This window comes from Hermetia illucens, chromosome 2, assembly GCF_905115235.1.
Source record: "Hermetia illucens chromosome 2, iHerIll2.2.curated.20191125, whole genome shotgun sequence".
NCBI classification, from domain to species: Eukaryota; Metazoa; Arthropoda; class Insecta; order Diptera; family Stratiomyidae; genus Hermetia; species Hermetia illucens.
In genome coordinates this window covers 86,962,674-86,987,069 of record NC_051850.1, presented here as the reverse complement: position 1 = coordinate 86,987,069, position 24,396 = coordinate 86,962,674, and the positions used below count along the sequence as shown (strand labels likewise).

The window sequence follows — 24,396 nt, the reverse complement described above, 5'->3', positions numbered from 1 at the left end:
CGAATTTTCAATATTTTTCTACCTGTTTTGAATGGGAGATGTTAAATATCTTTACAATTTCAAATTTACCTTTCGGTTTAAGGAGAAGCTAAATGGCTTGCGCCCTAACTAACATCAAGCTTCAATTGAATTGGAAAATGTTCAACTTCCATTCAATCAGCAAACTGTCATTCGTGATTAACGCAAATCCGCAAATCGAACGTCACAACTTGCATAAACGTTTTTATATGCTCCGCCGAGCGGTATTGTCAGTAGCCAGTTGCGAGGTTGCTTCGTGTCGTTCAGATAATTTGACCAGTGGTTTCTTGTTCCGTTCAGTCCCGCGTAGTAATCGTGCCGCATTTTACTAACTCCGCGCAAAAATGAGTACCATGTTCAGTGGAATCGAGCAAGGACCACCAATCGAGGTTTTTGCCCTGAATAAGCAATGCCTGGAAGACAGCTGCCCCGACAAGGTCAACCTGGGGGTGGGTGGTAAGTAAATAGGATAGTAAACAGCACCCTAACCAGGGTGCAATTACATGCAATTAGAACGCGAAGCCGTTCTGGCCGATGCGAGGATTTTGTGTTTGCGGCTCCCAGTGCCAGCCAGGTCAATGTGAAGGTCGCCAAAATAGGCGAACTTGCATAGGCCGCTGATTGCGTAATTAAAAGAATCTTCAAACTTTTGCGCGGAATACTTGGAGAGCAATTGCAGTTGATGTGAGGACACTTCAAAGTTTGCAGAGCGCCTACGTGGAATTAGCTGTTCATTGTGGATGTGGGGCTCAAGTGCAACTCAACCCGAGAATCTTTACGTTTTACAGTCGGAAAATATGTGAGAATGGTCCAGGGTCAATAGATTCGTTGATTTGTGTGGAGTGATCGCTGTCGTCAGAGATTACAAGAAACGATAGTAACCAAAGGAAGCTAATCTCTAAAGCTATTTCAGAAATAGCTTGAAACGTATGCGGTGTGGTCGGTCAATGGGCAATAGTAATAACCGATATTCTGTGCAGCTTTTGCTCAGTAGAGTCGCACAATTTATCAATGTTGAAACACCTTTTCTATTATGGCCGCTCATACCAGCACGGAACTCTATATTCTGTACTTTACTTCATGCTGTGTGGGTGCAACAAAGTCCAAATTGCTAGCATTCTTATGTCGAAAAATTCAGAAATTGTACGGACTTCGAAGTCCCCAAGGGGCAAGATCACTAACGAATTGTATCTTCTTTTTTTTCTCTAGCCTTTGTCCGTTCACAAGCGGGGTCGGCTCATCGACCATCCAGCGTATCAAGCGACCGTTGTTTCGGTCGGCCTTTTGGTCACTTGCCATTGACTTCGATGTTCGGACTAATTTTGGCAAATGAATTATCGTTTGCGCGAATTGCGAAGACGCCTCTCACAATTTATCCACGATCGGTGCATCTGTATGGATCGCAGTATTGAAATATAAAATATAATTCAACATATTTTGAATAAAGTTTATATAAGACATTGAAAATGAATACAACCAACTGGAAAATGGTTGCATAAGAAGAAGGATTAGGATGTGGCGATCCTAGTAGAAAAGACGCCTAGATTGGGTTCGCTACTTCTCTCGTTCGTAGTCCTAGTCCGGTTGGAATCGAGGGGTCCTAAAGTCCCATCTAATCGTCATTCAGTTGAGTTATCGCTGTTTCAATCGATGTTCAGCATAGATTAAACCCCACATCAATGGCAAGTGTCTTCGTTTCGGATGTGATCTTAGTGCATTACACCACGGACCTAGCATAATATCATTGTCTCCATTACCGTGAGGTGACCTTACTTTTCGAATCGCGGTGGAAACGCAGTGCATTTGGTCCTCTGCACTAGGTATTGTCGCAGCGCTTACCATATGAATTTGGGTGGCACGCGGTAAATGGCTACCATAAATGCGGGAAGGCAATGTAGAGAGGACGATGCTTCTGACCCTATTCTTCCATAAATTTGTTTTTGGCGATGTTGATGGAAGGGTGGCATATCGCCTCGTCAGTGCATTCATTTGAGGGCACTAGCACCTCAGAGCCCATACACAATTGGGGGAGGCATTTTCCAGTGGGGATTCATTGAGTCCTCTTCGGTTCTGGATAGCACAAAACCCCCTTTACATGGGTATGAATGATGGTAAAGGCCATGATTTTGTGGCCTACGTGCAAAGTGCGAGCTAGCACACTTGATGCATTTAGATGACATTGAGTTGTATGCTGGTACTAATGACTATCTTAGGAGTCTGTTACGAATGGTAGACAATTTTAGCCGTGATATCTGAAAGGAATTTGGTTTAGACAAGAGTGGAATTCAAGTCATCCCCAAAGATCACTACGAGCCGAAGTCGGACATAACATTAGTGACCTTCACATCTAAACTATGGACGGGAAAGACTTCTACAAATACCTAGCAATTCTATAAGGAATCCATGCTCGAGTTGGTGATTCGAAGGATGCTCTTGAATGAATGTATTTCCTACTCTTTCACTGGCATATGCATTCGGAATATTACCGTGGGCGAAAATCTATCTGGAAAAATTCCCAATGCATGATCCAATTTTTGCGATGGAGCGGATGAACCTGACTCATGACATCGTAGGGAGGGGAGTGGTTGACGCAGCGAATCACCGCTAAGTCGATTGGCTGCGCGCTTATTGTGACAGTAAAGAATAGGTGACTTCCTTGCATTCGACTGTTTGTTTGATTGATTGATTGATTGACTCAACTTAAAGGATCGATGTTTCAATACTCTGAGTGTAGTGAAGTCAGGTCAAGAGCATACCGATGAATGGAAGTCGAAGTTAATGCACGGTAAACAAGTAAATTGTCTTTGGCAGTCGTTTATCGATCTCCATTTGTCGAATAGATGGCTTTGCCCCCAAATAGGCTTTTTGCTGAGATGAACGGATTTATGTATGCCATCCAAGGCGGCGTGGTTGCTATCGAAGATTATAAAAAGGTCATAATGAAAAACCGAGTGGAGGATGGTCAGTGCAGAATGTTTGTTGTTGGATCATTTCATTTCAGGCAATACGACCAGGCATAATACTAAATAAAAATAAACCTTGGATACAAGCATGGGCCGATCACGGGAACATGTCTGCCCTGCAGGTGGTGCTCGATACCTCTGTTTAGGGCATGTATAGAGACCGGCAAGTTCTAACTGATCGCCATATACCGTGCAACAAGAATGACGCGCTATTAGTTGACAAGACGAGTCGCTCCATCTATGCTATTGATATGCTGGCCATTGGCTGGAGAAATCAAAGAAATTTGACGTCTCGAAAGAGTGGTTGTAGTTCCCATATTTATCGTTAGCTACTAGTATTACACCTAAATCTTTCACAGCTTGCCTTGATCCTCTGGGACTCTCACACAGTCTGGTTCAAACCATGCAGAAATATATATTCTGCAAATTTGCTCGATGTTGCGGGGAGTTCTCGACCGATTTTCCCATTAATCTACCACCGGCCATCATCATTAGGGCCCTAATAAATTGACGCTTGCTGCTAGTATAAAGAAATCTGGCATCTGCCGAGATTCTGTTAGTTTGAAAATAACCCTTAGGCTGGGCGCAAGTTAAGACGCGGGAAAACAGGAGCTAAAAGCAGGTAGAGCGACAGTTTTAATGTATCAAAAAATGTACAAGATGTCTACTTATATACATATGATTGTTTTCTAAATTCGAAATCTAATTGCTATATTGAATACCGAAAAAAATACAACAATATCTCCTAGAAGTTTTTAGAAAAAAAAGCTTAGCATCTGGTATTAAGTATACTCCAACTGCAACGTAGTACTTTCGAGATGTACCTCTATTTCTTCCCTGGCACCTGCTTGAAGACATATATATGATCCCGATATACGTCCTCCAGAGTAGTTTTCGGTCTAGTGTAATTCCCAAATTTGTGTTTCTCGTTTGACTTCTATGTCGTGCAGTATAAGTTATCAGGCTTGCGCTTTCTACTGAATGACACTATAGTGGGCTTGGCTCGATTGTCTCCAATGTCGAAGTATCGTCCTCCCCTTCTGAAATGGCACATTACTGTAATCCACTGTCCACCTTGAGCCTTAGGAGATCCACGTCTAAGTCGTCAAATTTGTATTCCTCAATAGGCAGCAATCCACTACTCTGTTCGATGCTGCTCTTTCGGCCTTCGTGATTTCGTTAGGGATCTTGGTAGGCTTTCAACTCGATGCGTTCTCCAAAGCATCCTTCTTCTATTGTGCATACACCGGAATGTTAACGAATCTGTCTATTCCGATCGTAAAGAGTTTGCCTTTGTCCTCCTCCTTTGTCCTGTGTAAAACAAAACCTTGGTAGAATCGATTCAATGTCTGTTCGTCTGCCTGTCACACCCGATTTATTCGGAAAGGGTTGAGGCTATTGCCACGAAATTTGGTAGGAACATGTGGTCTGTGAAACCCTTTCCATACAGCAAGTGGCGCCGTTTTGTGTTGAGTTTAAGGGGGCTCCCCATAAATGTGAAAAAGGGATATAACATTTATTTTTACAGAATATGATAAACTTTTTCTGACATTCCGAAAAATGTAGGGGAGTGAGTACTCAAAATGTATTCCCCGAAAAGTGTAACAGGTCTTGTTCTCAAAACTTAACCAAATGAAAAATCTGAAAAAAATCACAATGGTGCACCTATATAAAATCTAGGCCTCAATATACATCCCATTCGGATATCTGCTCAAATAAAGTTATTAACAGCATATTTCGGTATTTGGTTCATCCTCGAAGTAACTTAATACACAATTTCGTTAAGTTTGAAAAAAAAATAAATTATTATTAACAAAGTTATAGAAGATCGAAGTTTTGTATTTCACGTGAATTTGTCGCAATCTAAGGTGTGTACAACGTCATGATCACATAAAGTGAATTCATATGAACTTTTAGCTTTGTACGAATGGAAACAAAATGAACACAAAACCTTCATTCCAGACGCGTCCAGCTTCCGATATTCCGACTTGTTTTCTGAATAACCTCTAGAGCCTGTGTGAGGATTCTCTTATATGTCTAACGCTGTGGCGGAAAGAAGATTGCAACCATATGTGCCCCTGATATATCATTCAAATTCTCCTTCCTTCCAGGCTGGTACTTCGTTTGTGAGCTAATTGATCGGTAATATGAGACGAAAATAGTTGATGATTTTTCACATTGGATCAACTACTGAAGCCGGGGCAGGATATTCGCTCGAATTTTCGATCCAACTGTAACGTTGCGCTGAGCTCGATACCTGCTGGAGCGAAGAGAATCTCCTTGGTTAACTTGATGGTAATGCAACTAAGATTAATTGCTTCTAGTTACAGATATCGCAGGATAGTGACGAAGCTTTTTTTGGGCAAGAGTCACATTGAAAAACGTTAGTAATGTGCCGCCGAGATTACCGATGGTACTTTTTTAATATAATTTTTACTGACGGATGTGGAATATCCATAAGCGAGTGTTGTCGATATGCTTAAAATCGCATATCCAACGCACTGTTAAACATCCCGTTAGGTGGATGTTATTACAGAAATTCTCTTAGTATTCCCCGGTTCACAAACATGACTTTGCAAATAACTTCGATACTTCATTTCATTCTAGTGTGGTGGCTTATTCAGCTATGTTATGGCTCCTGTTTTATGTAGCATTCGTAGGCTAGAGATTTTTTAGCTTTCTTCGTGTTATCGCAATCATATAAGATGTTAGATGGTTCTCATGATGATTAATTTTCTGCTAATAGCAATGCATTATGGATCGTTTCTGTTTAATTGAAATTTGCTGACTTTATAAGTTCTGTTCTTAAAAACTCCAGCATCTATGACGTTATGGTGAAAGATGCAAAATTCTACAAGCCTTGACTTTCTGTGTTAGCTGCCAACAAAACCATGAATCCTATCATATGGTCGAAGTGTGTTTCTCGATTATGTATTCTGTAGGTTTCCCGTATCCTTTTTGAGGTATTGTGTCAAACAAAACCTTATTAAAATCGATTCAATGTCTGTCTGTCTGTCACACGCACTTTTCTCCAAAACGGCTAAAAAGATCCGAACGAAATTTGGTGGACAGATGCGAACTATGAAATTCCACGCATACAGCGAGTGCTTCCCATACATGCAAAGGGGGGATTCAAAAAATTTTTCACCTGATATAGTCGCGTAGTGTATCAAATGAAAGGTCTCGATTTGTACTTTCCGAAACTATTAGTTTTGGCGTGAATTGCAAAGTGCGTGAGTAAGGAGTCAAAATGTACGCACTTAAAGTGAGACAGGACTAATTTTCGGAAACTACCCAACCTAGAAATCCGAAAAAATCCGCTTAGATGAAATCAAGGCCTCAAAATATGTCCCATTCCGATATCTGCTCAAATAAACTTACTAATAGGATATTACTAACTTTTAGAAATTTACTGAAAAACCCCCCTTAAATTCATCCGAGGACTTCAAATTTACTGCTTCCAAAGCCATGCAAATAAGATGTTGACGTCATAATTAGCGAGAATAATTGACATTCCTGTGAAATATTAAGGTCGCATTTATGAAGAATCTACTTCTCCCCAGCCCTTTTTAAGGTTTTGTGTAAACCACTTATGAAATCTAATCTTCGAGAGATCTCCCATTCCGGTATCTGCTCAAATACATTTACTAATAGTACATTATCAACTTTTAGAAATTGACTAAAAAAATCTCCTTAGGTTCATCCTGAGTGTACTAAATTTTGGACCGGCAGGACAGCCTCGTGTATAAACGTGTTTCATGAAAATCCAACTATTAGTGTCAAAGTTATAGCAGTTCAAACTTATCAATTTCATGCGAATTAACAGCATCCTACGCCATACAAATAAGATGCTGACGTCATAATTAACGAGAATAATTGACATTCGAGTGAAATATTAAAATTCCATTCAAAAAGACTCTAATTCTCTCCAGCCTTTTGTGAAACAAAACCTTATTAGAATCGAGACGGTGTCTGTCTGTCCGTCTGTCTGTCTGTCACACCCGATTTATTCGGAAACGGCTAGACCGATTATCACGAAAATTAGTGAGAGTCTGCCATCTGGTGTTCCCTTTACATGCAATAGGTGGCGCCATCTTGTGTTAAGTTTAAGGGGGGCTCCCCATACATGTGAATGGAGGGTGCACATTTTTTTTTCCCAGAATGTAGCCATGTGGGGTTTCAAATGAAAGGTCTCTTTCGAAACTGGTTCAATATTTGATATTGTGTGAAACATAGGGGAGTGAGGGCTCAAAATATGACCCCCAAAAAGTGTAACAGGTCTCGTTTTCAGAACCTATCCAATAGAAAAATCTGAAAAAAATCACAGTGGTGCATCTCTACGAAATCTAAGCCTCAAAATATATCCGGTTCCGATATCAGCACAAATAAAGTTAATAATATATACTATATTTCTACATTTTAAAAATTTACTCGGCACAACCCTTATGTTCATCCCAGAAGTACTGGCATGCGTGTAATGAAGGACATAATACACAGTTTGGTCAAGTTTGAAGAAAATCCAACTATTATTAACAAAGTTATAGGAGGTGAAACCTTACAATTTTTTGTGAATTTCGTACACTTTACAACCTGCATGACGTCATCATGACATATTAATTCGTCAATACCACAACGAAATGAGTTCTTATGAATGGGGTCGCAGAGAATTATTTTGTTTTAGCTTTTTAGTTATTTGTCAACCAGACATGTGTGTATGTAGGTATATAATATATTCGTGCTAATGAACTTTGGGGGTAGTGCCTAATTTAAATAGATATAAGAAGTAAATCGGAAATATGGGTACGATCAATTTATATACGTGAATATATGTGTACAGTATTCGGAAATAGGCGTTTGTTTGTTTAGGGTGAGCGTAATATCTATGGCTGCAATATATATGTATGTCTCGTAGTTTGGAAAAATATGAAGGATTATGTTGGATTTGTAGTTATATACGGATAGAAAAATGTGCGTTGAAATTTCTTACATAAGATGAACACGAAACCTTTATACTCGAAGCGCGAGCTTCCGGTATTCCGACTTGTTTGTGTTTGATGTAGGTTATATTCTTGGCATTTGCTAATAGTATTAAACTCAGAGTGTGAATCGTATGAGGTTGACTATTATCATCATTATACAGGGGTTTCCATCAAACGATTTATTTAAATCGCTTTCTAAAAAATAGAGTGCAATGGAATTTTTAGCTATGTGACACGGAGCTGTCGGGCACTCGTCGCTCCTCACATCTTTTTCTTTTTCTTCAGTCTTTGTCCCGTTCACAAGCAGGGTTGGCTCGTTGTGATCAGTTTCGTCGTTTTATTTTATCAAATGCCCGATCAGGATGTAATCGCGAGGCCTTTAAATCCCCGTCCAGCGTATCAAGCCACCGTTGTTTCTGCCGGCTTTTTGGTTGCTTCGATGTTCAGACCAATATTGATAAGTGAATTCTCATTAGCGTAAATTACGTGACCACTCCATCGAAAATGGCTCTTTCGCAGTTATTCCACGATCGGTGCAAACTCATATCGATCGCGGATATTCTCATTTCAGACGTGATTAAAACATGTTACGCCACCAGTGCAATGCAACATCTTCGTCCCCATTACCGCAAGCACCGTTCATTGTCTTTTATAGTCGGCCAACACTCAGAACTATAGAGTGCGGCAGACGAACGACATTGCAGTAAATTTTAAATTTCGGACGTGCCCTGATACGTCGATCCCAAAAAACATCAGTTGTGGAATGACACTTCATCCAGGTTGCGTTAATGCGTGAAGCAATTTCATTACACAGTTCTCTATTGGGTAATAGCATTAACTCGAGATATTAAAATCGCTGAGTTCTGACAGTGGTAGTAACCTGCCCCTCGAGATATTTAAATTGCTCAGTTCTGGCAATGGTAGTAACCTGCCCAGAACTGAGCGATTTAAATATCTCGGGTCAATCCTATCAGCCAATGGAGAACTACCTTATGCTGCTCACATAGGGAAACACAAAACCTTTTATACCTGAAGCGTCAAGCTTCCGGTTTCCCGATTTTTTTAACGATGTTTGAAGTTGAATTTGGTGCACTTAATTCAAATTTAGGGAAGCCTTCCTTGTGGAATTCATGCAGCGTTGCAGCATAATCATTGATACTATTTTAAAAAGATGACTACGGTTTCATCCAGGGCAGAGGCAACTCATCAGGCGCTGCCTCTGCCCTGGGAGCAGCGTGACCGAAGTGGTTAGCAGATGCAGGGCTCCCTCCATTCCAAACAAGAAATGTTGATACTACTTTAAAAATGCTTCAGTGATTTATAGATATCAGTTGAAAATTGATGAAAGAGAATTGAAATATGGTGGTGGTGTTCATAAGTAGTGCTCTATTTTGCTAAATAAACGACCAATGATGACAATTCCCGTTGGAGATAATGGAGTTTACACAACACTGAATCAGGGACCAAAGGAAGGGATGGAGTGTTGTCTGCTTTCCCCATTAATACAGTTCCGTAGGCCTACCCTAAAACTTTGGACCAATTGAGTTTTGCATTTTACCAAGAGCTTTATAATATCAATAGCAATGATTACTATGTTATGTGTGTCAATGTTGTAGACAACACAGTTGCTATGAGTGTTCGTTAGAAACAATTGGAATTGTTTATCAAGTGATATCAAGTGCATTACTTGCAAACATTCCCAAATCGCTCATCAGAATCAGTTGAGCTGAAGTGGTGATTAAATATCACACAGTGGCAGTGGCTATTGACGGAGTATTTATAATATCTCTCGCCAGATAGGCATCACACGATGTGTGTAGATACCAGATACTTATATACAATGTCTGTGGTTATGCAAGTGATGCATTCGGCGTCTTTTCTTTTCTGTGCGAATATGTATTATATGCTTCATATAAGTGCACTCCACAATACACAGACGCATTTTGATAGAAATATTTTACCTTTGGCATTGTCATGTACATTGTTGTTATATGTTTATAAATAACCCAAAATTTATCGAATTGGAAAGTGAAATGGATTATTTTTCATGTACAGACTCGTATCCAAACATCTCTATTAAGAAAGTATTTCTTATAAATTTATTATACCACATTGTAGCAATTGACTTTTCATCTGAAAAGACTTAACTTATCAATGTTATATTGAACTTATCTTGATAAGGCAATAAATTAAATAAGATCGTTGATAATGTTCTTATTAATGGCAATGAGTTGTTGGCGGTTTGCTCATATTGTCCTAATTACAAGCATCATGAAGTTCAACTGGTGACTTGTCTCTATGTGGCTTAACAGCTTTCAGCTTTTCTTCGCTTCTACATTCATAAAATTAGCGTTTGGTAAATTATAGAGACTTCATTCCCTAGTTCCTCCTCGATTGCTATCGCCTTGACTTTTTTTAATTAATTTTATTTAAAAAAGATAATTATTACTGAAAATGAAGCAGTTTCTACGTTTTAATTGAATATTCGGCAAGGCTATCCAAACGGGATCTACATTGAGGTGACTGAGTCTGGTGAAGTGAAAGCTTATCAAAATTGATTAGTTGACCTTGGCTACCACGCACAATTTACTTATAAACGATTAAAGCTATTCTAAAGAAATTTATTGTGAGTATGGGGTTTATCAAATTTGACGCATACAATGACTATCCCAGTTGCTGCTGGGGAATCCCGATCCATGCGATAGGTGTATTAGGTAGCAAATGAAAAATTACCAACCCTATTGTATTTATTCGTAGATATGGATATTTCGGGAGCCAGTTTCTTCCTTCCTCAGTGCTTAAAATCTGTGTAGAAATGTAGTTATCTCAGCACCAATATCAAATTGAGATTGTTCTGTGCTAATGTTCTTTCTGTGTTGCTATATGGGAGTAGCACAATGGAAAGTGACCTCCACTGTTACTCAGAAGCTAGCCTTCGTGCAAACATGTCTGCGGCGTATCATCGGGGTAAGCTAGCCTGTTACCGTGGGCGATGTGATCAGAAGACTGAAGTGGCACTGAGTATGCCACACATTAAGGAGGGATGACAATCGCTGGCTACGCCATACAGAATCCACGCCCCCTTGGTCAGTTAGTGGGTCGCTCCAAGAAGACTTGGTGAAGAATAGCAAAGGAGTGTGGGCACTTGGAAAGTCCTGGAAGCAGTTGGAGCGCATTTCAGCGAACGATGGCGAGTAGGCTTGGTGGAAACACTATGCACACTATAACATATTGACAGTTCTAAATTTGTCTTCGCTGTTTTGTCAAACATTTGGAAATACAACTGAACCAATATCAAGTTGAGACTGTTCCGCGCCAATGTTCTCTCTACACTGGAGTTGCACGTGGAAAGCGACCGCTACGGTTATTCGGAAGCTCCAAGCTTTCATTAATTTCAGCACCAGCTTCACACGTCGCAGGAATTCGAACAGCAGAATTTGAAAGATCAGATCGACAACTCGAGCATGGTTTCCTTGCAGAATTCTTTCGTACTTGTAGAAGTCTGTCTCGGTCATAGCTTTAATGTGGAGGTCACCAATACTATGTCCGGCATGCGGCTTGTGATGAGCTTTTGCGGATAGTTTGGATTCGACACTTGTCTAATCCAAGCTCCATCTGAATATCTCGGCTGAACATTTCTACTATTCGCAAGAGACTTCTAAGATGGTCGTCAGTACCAGCATACAACTTGATATCATTTAAGTTCATCAAGTGTGTCAGTTCGCATTTAGCACGTAGGCCATACTTTATGGCAAAACCATACCTTTGAACATCATTCAGTAGCCATGAAAGGGGGTTCAGTGCCATGCACAACCAAAGAGGGACTCAACGAATCCTCCTGGGAGATGCCTCTCCGTATATTGATAAGCTCTGAGGTATTGACATCCTTAGATGAAGGCACCGATAAGGTGGTGTGCCACCCTTCTATGACTGTCACCAAAAACTTTTATTAGTTTGGGATCAATGCGATGCAGATGTAGGACATCGAACAGACAGATATGCGGGACGCTGTCGAAAGGCTTGACATAACCGAATTTGTAGAGGGTTGGTAAGCAAGTAATCGGTCTTGTGTCTGTGGGGTCCTGCATCGTATCCTTCTTAGGGATAAGGTAGGTTATCCCCGCAGTGAGAAAGAGTGGAAACTCCTCCGGCCGACTCATGACCTCATTTATGCTGTGTACCAACCGACCATGTATATTGGTGAACTTTTTTTACCAGAAGTTCTGCACCCAATCCAGACCTGGGCGCCTCCAGTTTTTCGAGCTGCTTATGGCTCGTCGCACTTCTTCTTCGGTAACATCCGCAAAATTCATGGAGAGGTATTGGCATGCCGGATGCCTTCGGCTGCGATCCACTCAGCATGCTCGGCAGGTAACCTCCAAAGTCCACCCCAATATTTTATCGCTTCCGTCATCGAAAACTGCACTATCTGGACGCTCTATTGGGATTTGTTGAGTGATCTGAAAAAAACTCAACTCGCGAAACAAGTCGAACACGCCTCTGATGATGGCCGGGATTGTGTCGCTGCGAGTTATAATGCGGTACTGATCTGCGACTCGCTGCACAGTCGCATGCGTGAAACGCTCGACGAACCTCTGGTGCAACAAGGGGCGGTAAGAGGTTGTAATAGGAGCAGATGATGAAGTTCATTTCTTCAGTCCACTTCATCTGCTGCCTACGCGAACCTGTTGAAGTGGTCGCCACAGATTGTGGCGAAACAGCTGCAGCAGGCGGAGCAATGCTCCTGGTCGTCGTCGTGCCTAGACGTCGAATCGCATCACGACTAGCGGTTTCGACGCCGTGCTGTCCATTTCGAGAGCCCGACCCAGTCACCAAGTCAGATGACTTCCACCGGTTATCCGTACCGAGCCTCAAGTTTCTCCTTCTTCTCATTAGATGCATTTGCATTTTATACCTAACTGCCAGGTGTGGTCTGGTGTAATCTGCAAGACTTCAAAGTTCCTGCACTTTCCTCACCTACCCCCTGAAACACTGCGGTGGCATACAGCCATTCAGACTGAAGCTATCCATCCCTCCTCTTTTCACAACCGGACTTGGGACCGACTACGGGGGAGTTATTATTATTATTGATAAGGTTTTGTCAAGTGTCAAAAAAGATAAAAGGGCAGTAAATTTATTAAAATTGGCGATTTTAAATAAAATTTAGTTATTTTTATCTAAAAGTCATTAATATTTTGTCCAGCCACCTTTGTTTTGAACAAGATCACAAGATCCAATACGTTAAGGGATAAGTGTATTGCCCAGGCATATTTCGCGAATATTTTCAGTTAAAACTTTCTTCATAAGGTTTTGCCTATCATAAGCCGTTTGTTTTGAAACCATTTTCGATTGGGTTAATATCACAAGGCTAGTGTAGTCAAGAAGGAGCGGCGATGTTTAGACTCGACAAACACTCCTTGCATAATGATTGTAGAATCTCTAATTGTTTCCAGTCGTTTTTGAAATAGCGGAAGACCACCAGACTTTTAAATATTGTTGCTGGTTCTTGCTGCCTTCCACAAAGTGCGAGGGTCCAGGTTTTTGTTCATTACCGCTCGCCAAACCATCAGCAAATGACGATGTTTAACAGTTATTTTACCGCAGGAAGGGTGGGTCTTTTCTCCTCATTGTCATCGAACGGAAACAAACTGGTCTGTTAATGCCTTCAAAGTGAATCCATCAATAAACAGGAGCTAAGAAACCAACATGTTTTTGTGATAGCAAATACTTTGAAATTCCTTTCTATTCAAGTCCCACCTTTTCCCACTCAGCTGCAGTGAATATTTTGTACTGCTTTGTGATATTCAAATGGATCTTTTTCATCATCGCTGATGTATTTTCAGTTTCAGCAGAAGGACAATTCGACGTTCGAATGGACTCCACTAGTCTCCACCAGTCTCTAATTGGACAATTTCTCGATAACTATGCTGTTTATCACGAATGAGAGCAGGTATGGTTCCTTTTTCCTGCTGGAATATCAGCTTTTCTACCCCTACGATCAATAATATGATTTTGCCACAACTTGAAGAAAATGCACGTTCTTATGTCGCTTACTGTCAAAACCTATTGATTTAATAATTGATCCTACAGCGATGTTAAACGTTTTCATAATAAAAATCGCTTATTTTAAAAATGTATGATAATGCCACAAAACTACACGCAAATGTGCTCTACTATGTTTCTGTTCAGCAGCACTTTTCAGCGTAAAGCTAAACATAACGGTACTTTTTCTGGTGTCAGCAGAGTGCAGACGTGGGCAAATAATAATAAACTGCTGTATATTAAAAAAATATACATACTATAAAACTATATATACAAAATTTCATAGCAGTATTGAACTCAGCGGTGTTCATAATTCGCTGGCACTGCCCTGTAGATACAGGAAATTGTCAACGGTTTCAAAGTTATAGTCTCTTTTCTTTATTGTTCTCATTTGAACAGTGTCATTTGATGTTGTTGCTTCCTTGGTTTTTGATGCTGACGTTGTCACTTGTCCTTCGTCTTGCCTTCATTAACATGCAGCCTAAGATCTCGCACCGGCTGCTCGATCTGGATGAAAGCAGTTTTTACATTTCTGATTGTTCCTCCCATGATGTCGATATCGTCAGCATTGGTTAGTAGTTGGCTGCACTCAAATATTATGGTATCTCTCATTTACCTGAGTATCATGGATGATTTTTTTTAGGGCCAGGGTTCGCTGTGTGTTAGACCGTTGTTGATGTTGAATGGTCACGAGGATGATACGGCTGCTTTTATCTGGCCTCGGACATTGGTCAAGGTCACCATAATCAGTCTTATCAATTTAGTTGGGATACCGAACCCTCAACCCTGCCTATGTTATCATAAGCGGCGTTGAAGTCGATGAAAAGATGATGCAATTAGTGGCCTTATTCCGAGTTTTTCCCATCGCTTGCCGCAAAGAGAAAATCTGATCCGTTGCTGATTTGCCTGGCAGGAAGCTTCCTGGGTATTGGCCTAAAATGTGGGTATATGGTTCTATCCGGCCTAGCAAAATAGTGGAGAATATCTTATGGATGGTACTCAGCAACGTAATATCTCTTTAATTGCAGCACTGCGTAATATCTCTCTTTTTATGTATAGGACAAATAATGCTTTGTTGCCAGTCGTCAGGCATTGATTCGCTGTTCCACACCTTCAGCATAAGTTGATGAACCGCTTGGTGTTATTGGACGCCTCCATATTTAACCAGTTCGGCTGTACTTCCATTGCTTGGTGGTGGCATCATTTGTCCGTTTTCAGTTGGCGGGATCTACAACTTACCGATATTTTTGTTGTTAAGCAGTTCATAAAAGTATTCAACCCATCGTTTCAAAATGCCCATATTGTTGGAAATCATATTTTCCTCTTTGTCTGGGCAGGATGAGCATCGACATGTATAAGGCTTCGTTTTGCTCAATTTTTGATAAAACTGCCGCGTCTAGTGCGGTTGGTCTCTATATTTTTCGAGTTCACAGACCTTTTGGATCTCCCAGGCATCGATTTTAAGGTTTTGTTTGTATCATGCACACATGCAGTAAGTTACATCTCGATGATTTTGATTCCTTAGCCTATATAATGACGAAATTTATGGGAGATAATACAACCGTATGGCTTTGTATAAATCCCGGCTCAATAGGTTGCGGTCGGCAGGTCATTTACTCCGCATAGGTGAGGATCTATGTTAGAAAAACAAAGCGATATTGGCCCTACTTTAGATGGAGCGATGGCGTAGGCCTGGCGCTAGAGAGCTTTTGGGCATATCGAATTGGTTGACATGGGCTTAAAATTGGGATGTCTGGGGTTCCTTATTAAGGCAGGCCGAGACCGGTAAAGGTTGTTGCGCCGTTGATGATGGTGATTTTGATATCATCACAAGCTCGAGGGTTCGCTATACTGCCTCGTAGAATGTCTCCTTTGTAGGCGCATGAACGTTAATGAGAAAATGCGGAAATCGTTCGTCCCTTGTCGGGTTCGTTGTTGTAATATCTATTCAGTGCGACTCAATTAGTACAATAAGTCTCGGCTCGCCTTCACCCTTTTCCGTCTGTAGCTTTTCATTAAGCAAGTAATTGCTAACGATCGCCACGTGAAAGTGGAGATAGGGACTGATAGTAGAGCTGTTGACGACGATTTCTCAAGTCAAAGAAAAATATTTTTATCGAAGACTTCATTTGAAAAAGTATTAAGTAAAGTTTATTTGAGAGGCTCTTCCATCGAGATTTGGGGTATCAACCAAATGCAGTGCAAATTTCCTGCAGGAAAATCTACAATAATGCAGCCTGAAAAGGAACTCGAAAGATTATTCCGAATCCTCATTTAACAAGTCAAAATTTATGTAAAGGTGACCATTAACTACCTTCAAGGAAACGGTGCCTTGCCACAGAGGAGGAGGCTGAAGAATCCGTCTTCTACCAAAAATACCTGCGACATTCTAAAAATTTCACAATCGTATGTTTATTGATCAGAAATATGTTTCGTAAATATTTTTCTCAGTGAACTTCTGTCAGCTAATTGGGTAAGACATTATTATTAATATTCAATACGAACTAACGTTGAAATGCTACATCGCAATTTCAATTCAATGCATTCTGAAATGTTTCATATCTCCATCTTATATCCGACTCTCGAATTTACTTGGACGAACTTTGGTTGCATTTATTTCGTGTTATTACGCGGTCACACTCTACTAAAATTAAACTTTTGCATAAATTTAATCCATTTATTCCAACAGCATACCGAACAAACGAGGGCAAACCATGGGTTTTACCAGTCGTGCGGAAAACTGAAATTTCCATTGCGCAAAATGAAAGCATTAACCACGAATATTTACCAGTTTGCGGTAAGTGCGAGCTCAGAAAAAGGGTTCCGCTTGAATCTTATTTAATCGTGGAACTTTACCATCATGTTTATTCCTTCAGGAGCTGATGCATTTACAAAAGCTGCTGCCACATTATTGCTCGGCGAAAAATCCCCAGCACTTGCTGAAAACCGGGTAACAAATGCTTGTTGAAATTTCTTTCTCTTGCGTTGTTAATGACCACAATTTTCTAGGCTTTTGGAGTACAGTCACTTTCAGGAACAGGTGCCTTGCGTTTAGGTGCTGAATTTTTAGCACAGAAATTATCACGTCGCGTCTTTTACTTCTCGGAGCCTACATGGGGTATATTTGTGAAATATTATTATTGCTTTTATGTGAAATTTATTACTCGATAGAGAATCACTTCAAGGTATTTACGGGTGCGGGATTTACAACAGCCAAAACTTACAGATATTGGGATCCGAGTTCAAGAGGAATTGATTTTGCGGGTAAATTAGTTTAAAACAGCTTATAAAGAAGATGATTAAATGCTTTATATAAATGAAGGTCTACTGGAGGACTTATCACAAGCTCCTGAAAATGCTGTCATCATTTTGCATGCCTGCGCTCACAACCCAACTGGGTGTGACCCATCGCAAGAACAGTGGAAACAAATTGCTGATTTGATGGAGGTAATTCCATTATATTCCCACTTCACTTATATCTGTTAAAATTTGAGTTTATAATAATTTTATCTTAATTTCCAGAAAAAGAAATTGTTCCCATTTTTCGACTCTGCTTACCAAGGTTTCGCTAGTGGTGATCCAAACAAAGATGCGTGGGCTGTTCGCTATTTTGTGGAGCGTGGCTTTGAATTGTTTTGTGCTCAATCATTTGCTAAGAACTTCGGCCTCTATTGTAAATATATATTACATTCATATTAAGGATTCGTATTGATTACGGAAATGACTATTTAGGTGAGCGTGTTGGAAATCTAACTATTGTACAAAAAGATGCCTCAACCACCGCTGCTGTTCACTCTCAATTTACACTATTGGTACGAGCAATGTATTCAAATCCTCCTGCATTTGGAAGCCGCATAGTCAGCACCGTTTTGAATGATCCTAAGCTACGGGAAGAGTGGTAAGTGAGACATTATGGATTTTATTTGGGATACAGTTTAGTCAGTGAATGTTTTCTAAAACGTCGAAGCTAAGGTTATGATGGACAATGAAATCTACTGCTTCTCTCCCCTAAAATTGTTTTCTATTTCCAGTTACCTTGTGTGTAAATTTACATAGATTGTACTCTTTGAATTAGTGTATCTTTTCTCGCGCGCTGCCTGTTTTGTACAACGAAATCGTGACGCAGGCAAATTAGTTCCAGAAATTAAAAAGAAAGGTATTTTTCATAATGCAAAGTTGATATAGACGTCACGTGGTGTGACATTTAAAAAATGTTCGTTAATTTGCTAGAGTAAAGTTAGAAGTTGTAGAGACATCTTCATCTCTTGGTTGTCCTTGAGGTTAGTGTTCTATTTTTCTTCATTAAAAAGCGTTAAAACAATTTACGATAACTCATCTACCTCTATGTTACTTTAAGTGCTGGTTTTTCGCAATTTTACTTCCAGTTTAGACAACTATTCCCTTAACGTTAACGTATTGCCTTCTAGTGCTCATTCTCTTGGTCATTGAGCATTATTTTCGATCATAAATTTTGTATATTTATTCCAGTTCCTTTTTTTGCAACTGTCGAGGTCATACAGTAGAAATCTTTGCACTTTTTTCGAGTTTGTGCTGCTCAAGTGGAAATTATATTGTTTTACTCTTGTTGGTTACTATAGCAGACATGAGTCGCTTAATGCCGAATAATGTGGCAATTCGGTGTTTTTATCTCCTTCGGGCTACCTGAGTTGTATTCTTTCTTTTGCTATTTGTTTTCGAATTGTTGGATGAGAATTTTATTGTGCGTTTTAGGGTCGTCAACTTAAGTTCAAGTGATTAGTGGTTATTGACGGTAGAGGTCTACCAGCAACTATGTGCAGCTCTACTGAAATATGCTAGTCACATTCGCTTGCATGCCTCTATGCTAACCAGGCTCGAAAATTTAGTGAGCTCCCTTGGACGTTCCAGTCCTTCTTGGCCGACTACAAGGAAATTTGCGAGTTTTTCTCACAGATGCAACAGTGATTTCCGCCTGGACCTGGATATTCGAGCTCGCGCGGGTCCGGGAGACGAGGATTCACAGGGAATCATCCATACCGGGAGGACCCATCTATTCTCCGATCGCGTTGACCCACTGTCTTGTTTGTTGTAAACTTGTCAACTTGTTGAGGTCCCACCCCACCTTGGTATTTCGAGGCAGGTCCCTTACTTAATTATACCCGAGTTTCTACAAACGGAGAAAGATAGGATTGGGAATTATCAATATTTTATATGTTAATAGTGAAATTATAATAAAAAGAGTAGAAATTGGAACTTACTCTTTAACAACAAAATTTAGACACAATGGTGGGTCTTTGTTACTTAATTCAGAAGGATACAAAGTTAACTTTTCATGCAATTGAATAGTAAACAAACGGAATATATGCTATTCAGTTTGGACATATTTGTATTCGTATACGAATACGAATAAATTCGTTCGATGATTTTCTATAAATACGAATACGAATGCATTCGTTTTCGAAAAGTGAATACCTCGGTATTTGCACAAGCGAAACGAATACGTCTGTATCCTCACGTCTGAAAGTGAATACAAACGTATTCTTATTTACGAGTGCGAATACGAATTTTTTGTATTGAAATGTAAGCATTCGCCTGGATAGCGAATATTAACGCCTTAGTGATCTGATCATGTTGTACATATGTACGGATCATGTTGTACATATAAACTCGAAAGATATTTTGAAGCCTGAAGAGTTGCTTGGGAGGAGAAAGCACTTGAAAGCAAAAACATAACATATTCTTCTTCTTGCTTTTGTCAGGTAAATGTCTGTGCCTGTATCAGACATCAAACAGACAAATATTTGTGTCAGACAAATGTATGTGTTAGACAAATGTCCGTTTCTGATAAATGTCTGCTTCTGACGATGTCTGCTCTTCTGTATCAGAGAAATGCCGGAGGCTGCCTCAGACATCAGACAGTCTGTATCAGACAACAGGCAAACAGATATGTGTGTCTAAAGCAAACAGGTGGTTGGTCAATTGACTCACCCAGTACGTGTTTATTAGAACAATGGCTTCTTTGTTCAGTAAAGTGATGATGCCGTCTTTTCGTTAATGAATACCTGGCAGGTGTTGCATAGTTTTGAAAACTACATTAAAAGTGGTAATCTTTTCAAGTCCCTGGCCAAGTTAACTTAGGAATTTTTTTTACAGTATGAGGATTCAAACTTTGGGGATGCAAAATAAAAATTTGTCATACTTTAGCTTCAGACAGATTTGCTATTAAAAATTTTGAATTGTTAATCAAATGTTGCTATTTGATTAATGAAATGAAATTAGTATAGAAAATCTGAAATCTGAATCTAAGAATATGACTTTTTTTAGGAGTGACACTCGAAAATCTCATCCAAGAGAACGATTTTGACGAATTCGAAATCAATATCTCGAAAACCATCAACTTTGTCTGTCAGTCCTTTAAGCATTATCGTTGATTTTTTGACACCCTGTATATAGTTCCTGCTTCCGACAATAGCACCTTATCATTTTTTTACACAAAATTTAAAGTGATCGTTTCGATAGTAAACGTGCACGGTACAAGATTGCGCTGTAAACATACCTACCTAATTACGTACAATACTCATTTTTGCTGCATTTGCAAAACAGAAATGGATGTACACAGTACACCGCATCAACAAGCCATCCAATCTCGTACCACCAATGGAATCGACTTGCATCTTGCTGAGTCGGATGGGCAGCATGCCCATTGTGCCGTTGAATGTGTGCTAATGTTTGTCGCATCAATTGAAGCGGTTCGATGTCCTCGACTCTTCTGAGTCGACTCCTTTACATCAATGGCTGAATAGCACAATTTAGTCGACCCACTTATCAGTTGCTCATCCCTAAGACTGAGCCCTTCTTGAAAGTATGATTTGTTTTCCAAACTAAACTAAGCTAATGTATTTAATTCATTCCGTTTACTTTAAAACAAATTTTATGTGAAAATATTGAGCTAATGAGTGTCCGGATAGCTGAGTGGTTAGAGCACAAGGCTGTCGTACGGAAGGTGGCGGTTCAAATCTCGCTGGTGGCAGTGGGATTTGTATAGTGATTTGACGTCGTATACCAGTCGACTCAGCTGTGGATGAGTGCCGGAGTCAAATCATTGCCTCCTACAGTGTACTGTAGTGTACCGTTACGGTCTTGAATGAAGTGCTCTAACACACTTCAAGGCCCTGATCCGATATGGATTGTTGTGCCAACGATTATTATTATTATTATAATGAGAAACTTGCAAATTATTTTCTCAACCATCATAGTAATTATTTTGCAAGTGGAATTTGTTCTGAACCCGAAATCAGCTGGACAACATTGTCGGAACCCAAATAGGAAAATTGTATCTTCATTTTCTCGAGAATGGATAAAGAGAGGGGAGGCACAAATGACATAATGAACTTGTTGTAAAAGTGTATCTCAAAAAATAGTGTACAATTAAGTTTCTAGGTATGTAGAAAGGCATAATCGTAAGCCTCCTTGTATTAAAAAACGCAAAGATTTTTATAGCTGGTTTTATGTTTGTATGTACACGTCAACCGTGTTTTCTGATGTTTATTTATTAGCAAGTTCTTTGGATCTTTTGCGCGCTCGCAAGGCTAGCATTTGCAGTGCTCTTTGAACATTTTCTGAAAATATTTCCAGTTTGTCAATGTGTTGACGGCTGTGGCATATTTCGTCTGTATTTTTATTTTACCCATTCTTATACCCCTTAAGAATCCACTTGAGGCCTGCCTTATTCCTTTCAGTCAAATCGTTTTTTTTTTGGCAGATTTTGTTTACGTCATCAAGAGAGACTCCAACTTCTATTTAAATGTGTCAATGCGTTTTACCATTATGCAACATCTCTTCTTTTTCTTCGCGAATTTTGTGACTCAAATTCTTGTTCTCTTGTCCCATCTCTACGTACGGTAATACAAGTGCTTTAATACTTAATTTTGAATTTATTTGCACGTCCTACCTCTACATTTGGGTAATATTTTTAATTTGACACACAACTTTTCACAAAGCGAATACACCTCTTCACACGAGAAACTCACAAAATGTATCACGCGATCATTTGCCGCCCAATTTAAATTCAATATATGCTTAATTTTGACCAAACTCAGGAATATGTTGTAACGGAGGTTACTAAGTAACAAAATTATGAAATACTATTTGTAGATTTGTATACATTAAAGCTGCAAAATCAAATAAAACATGTAACAAATTCGAATGTAATCAATTTTGTGGGTCCAAGTATGTTATCTTTTCGATGTTTCAGCGGAAGCAGTATATTCAAACATTAACCCAAACTACACATCACACTCTTTGTTATGTAATCCTTTTGCCAATGCATTTCTAGGCTCTTTGGCTAATATATACATTCTTCATACTAGTCTGATCTCTACGTCGGGTCTATAATCCTCAACTGTATATCGTGTCACTTGTTTTCCCATAGTTAACTATGGGTATTCAGTTTGTGTTATTGTATCTATTCTCCCATTTTTCACTGCTGTTTTTTTATAGGATGGATTGCATTAAAACAATGTCGTCGCGAATAATCACAATGCGACAGAAGCTCTACGATCTCCTGAAAAAACTCAACACCCCCGGAACCTGGGAGCACATCACTCAGCAAATCGGAATGTTTTCCTATACTGGACTCAATGGTATGTTCAAGTTTCTTTACTACACCTAATGTCAAATAATCATCTTATGTATAACTTTTGGAGTGTTGTGTGTCTAACGTCGTCTACATAATTAGTTTTAATTTGCTTTTCGTCAATCTTTCTTGCTTCTTTTTATGGCAAATTTTAAAACTAGGCAATCCATTACTTCGTATTAATTCTTCTTTGATTTCTCTTTGCAGAGGCTCAAGTGAAGAGGCTGATTTCAGATTTTCATATATATTTGTTGTCTACGGGTCGAATTAACATGTGCGGGTTGAATGAGAAAAACGTTGAGTATGTGGCCAAAGCCATTCACGCTGTTGTTACGAACGGCCCCAAGTTATAAGTCAATTTCAATAAGCTGGCCTATATTGCAATTGGCAGAGCTGATTACCTCTTCATCTTATTAATGTATTTACGAAAAAGTTGTAATATTTTATAGCATGTTATGACCATAGGAATGACGGAACTTTAGTTAAAAGAAATTGTTTACAGCAACTTTTCAATGCAGATTTTCAAATTTTTATATGGAGATAATTGATTGGAAAGGGGAGAATACCACAAACAAAAAATCAGTTAAGTATTTTACTAATGACACTTTTATACAACTAACAGCGATGGGAACAGTATCATTTGCGTAACCGATAAACTGAACATTTATGAAACTTACTCTACCATTTTGAAATAGGCCTTGTATTCACAACTGTTCCTTTGTACGCACATTTTCATGCAGAACATTAACACCCTAAATGCTCACTAATTCCACAATATTAATTACCTTAATTTGAAAAGCATAATTTCGAATTATGTGACCGCATGATTCCACTCAAAAATTGATTAAAATGAAATGGTGAGTATTTGGAATCGCATTTCACTTTCCACTCGTTCCTAAAATGTATTTGAATAATGAATAAGTTGTTGGCGTTTGTTTAAAGGTGTAGCAATTCGTGCATGAATAAAGCGAAACTTTAAAACCTGACATTTGTGTATTTATTTCGTGGCAAGATAATCCCGAAATGTTATAATATATTTCATTTGGCCTGGTTTGTTTAGCGAGCTGGAGTTTTCATTAATTGATGAATTTTTCTGTGCCTTGCAGCAGCGAGGGGGGGCAAGTAAGTTATTACTACTGTATTGACAAAAAGATCGACCATATCGCGATCGGCAATAGTTTTGGGAGTTGTCTTCTAAATATTTTTTTTAGCTCTTATTTTTCCCTTTTTTTATTAACGAGCCTTTCATTTACAGAAAATAAAACTAACATTAAGTAATCAAATCTTAAAAATGGGGCACTTAACATGCCTCTTTCCATAGACCCAGGCGCCCCCGTAATTGTATGCAGAATTCTGAATTGCGGGCATTGCAATAGCTCCATATTAGATAATCCCCCAGAACCCCATAACTGGATCCCATAAGTCCAGATAGGTCTGTCAAAGTGCACTCCCAGGTATTTGGCACCACTAGATTGAGAAATGTGAGACCCATTTAAGTTAATAGGAGGACAGGTTTCCCGACGGAGCGTCAATGTTTATGAGTACATTTCGTCTCATTGACTTTGATCTTCCAGGTGGTTAATCATTCTTCGTTCCGATTTAAATACCGCTGTAGGAAGCAAGATGCTAATCGAGGCTCGACATGAGTGGCCAGAAACGAAATGCCATCCGCAAATGTAGATGTAACTATATTACCGCTCCGGGTCGTCGTTCAGGAACACCGCAGAACAATTCTTCCTCTCGCATTAGGCTCGGTTAACTTCCGCCACAATTGTATGAA

At 39.5% G+C, this 24,396-nt stretch overlaps 1 protein-coding gene across 1 annotated transcript; it reads left to right on the top strand.

Annotated features, from left to right (window-relative positions):
- Positions 1-174: 174 nt before the first annotated feature.
- LOC119650287 (aspartate aminotransferase, cytoplasmic) lies at positions 175-23,602 on the top strand. The gene is made up of 10 exons (XM_038052917.1): positions 175-474; positions 16,692-16,799; positions 16,879-16,952; positions 17,012-17,120; positions 17,174-17,266; positions 17,325-17,449; positions 17,525-17,675; positions 17,735-17,900; positions 22,481-22,623; positions 22,824-23,602. Exons 1-10 carry the CDS (start codon positions 363-365, stop codon positions 22,967-22,969), a joined length of 1,227 nt encoding a protein of 408 aa, XP_037908845.1. The 5' UTR covers positions 175-362; the 3' UTR covers positions 22,970-23,602.
- The last annotated feature ends 794 nt before the right edge of the window (positions 23,603-24,396 follow it).

What these genes read in the sequence shown, in the direction of transcription:
- LOC119650287 (XM_038052917.1), top strand. Translation starts at nt 363, where the DNA reads ATGAGTACCATGTTCAGTGGAATCGAGCAAGGACCACCAATCGAGGTT. An exon ending in CTTCTCGGAGCCTACATGGG is followed by an intron (nt 17,121 to 17,173) that starts GTATATTTGTGA and finishes ATTACTCGATAG; the next exon opens with AGAATCACTTCAAGGTATTT. An exon ending in TTCCTATACTGGACTCAATG is followed by an intron (nt 22,624 to 22,823) that starts GTATGTTCAAGT and finishes TTCTCTTTGCAG; the next exon opens with AGGCTCAAGTGAAGAGGCTG.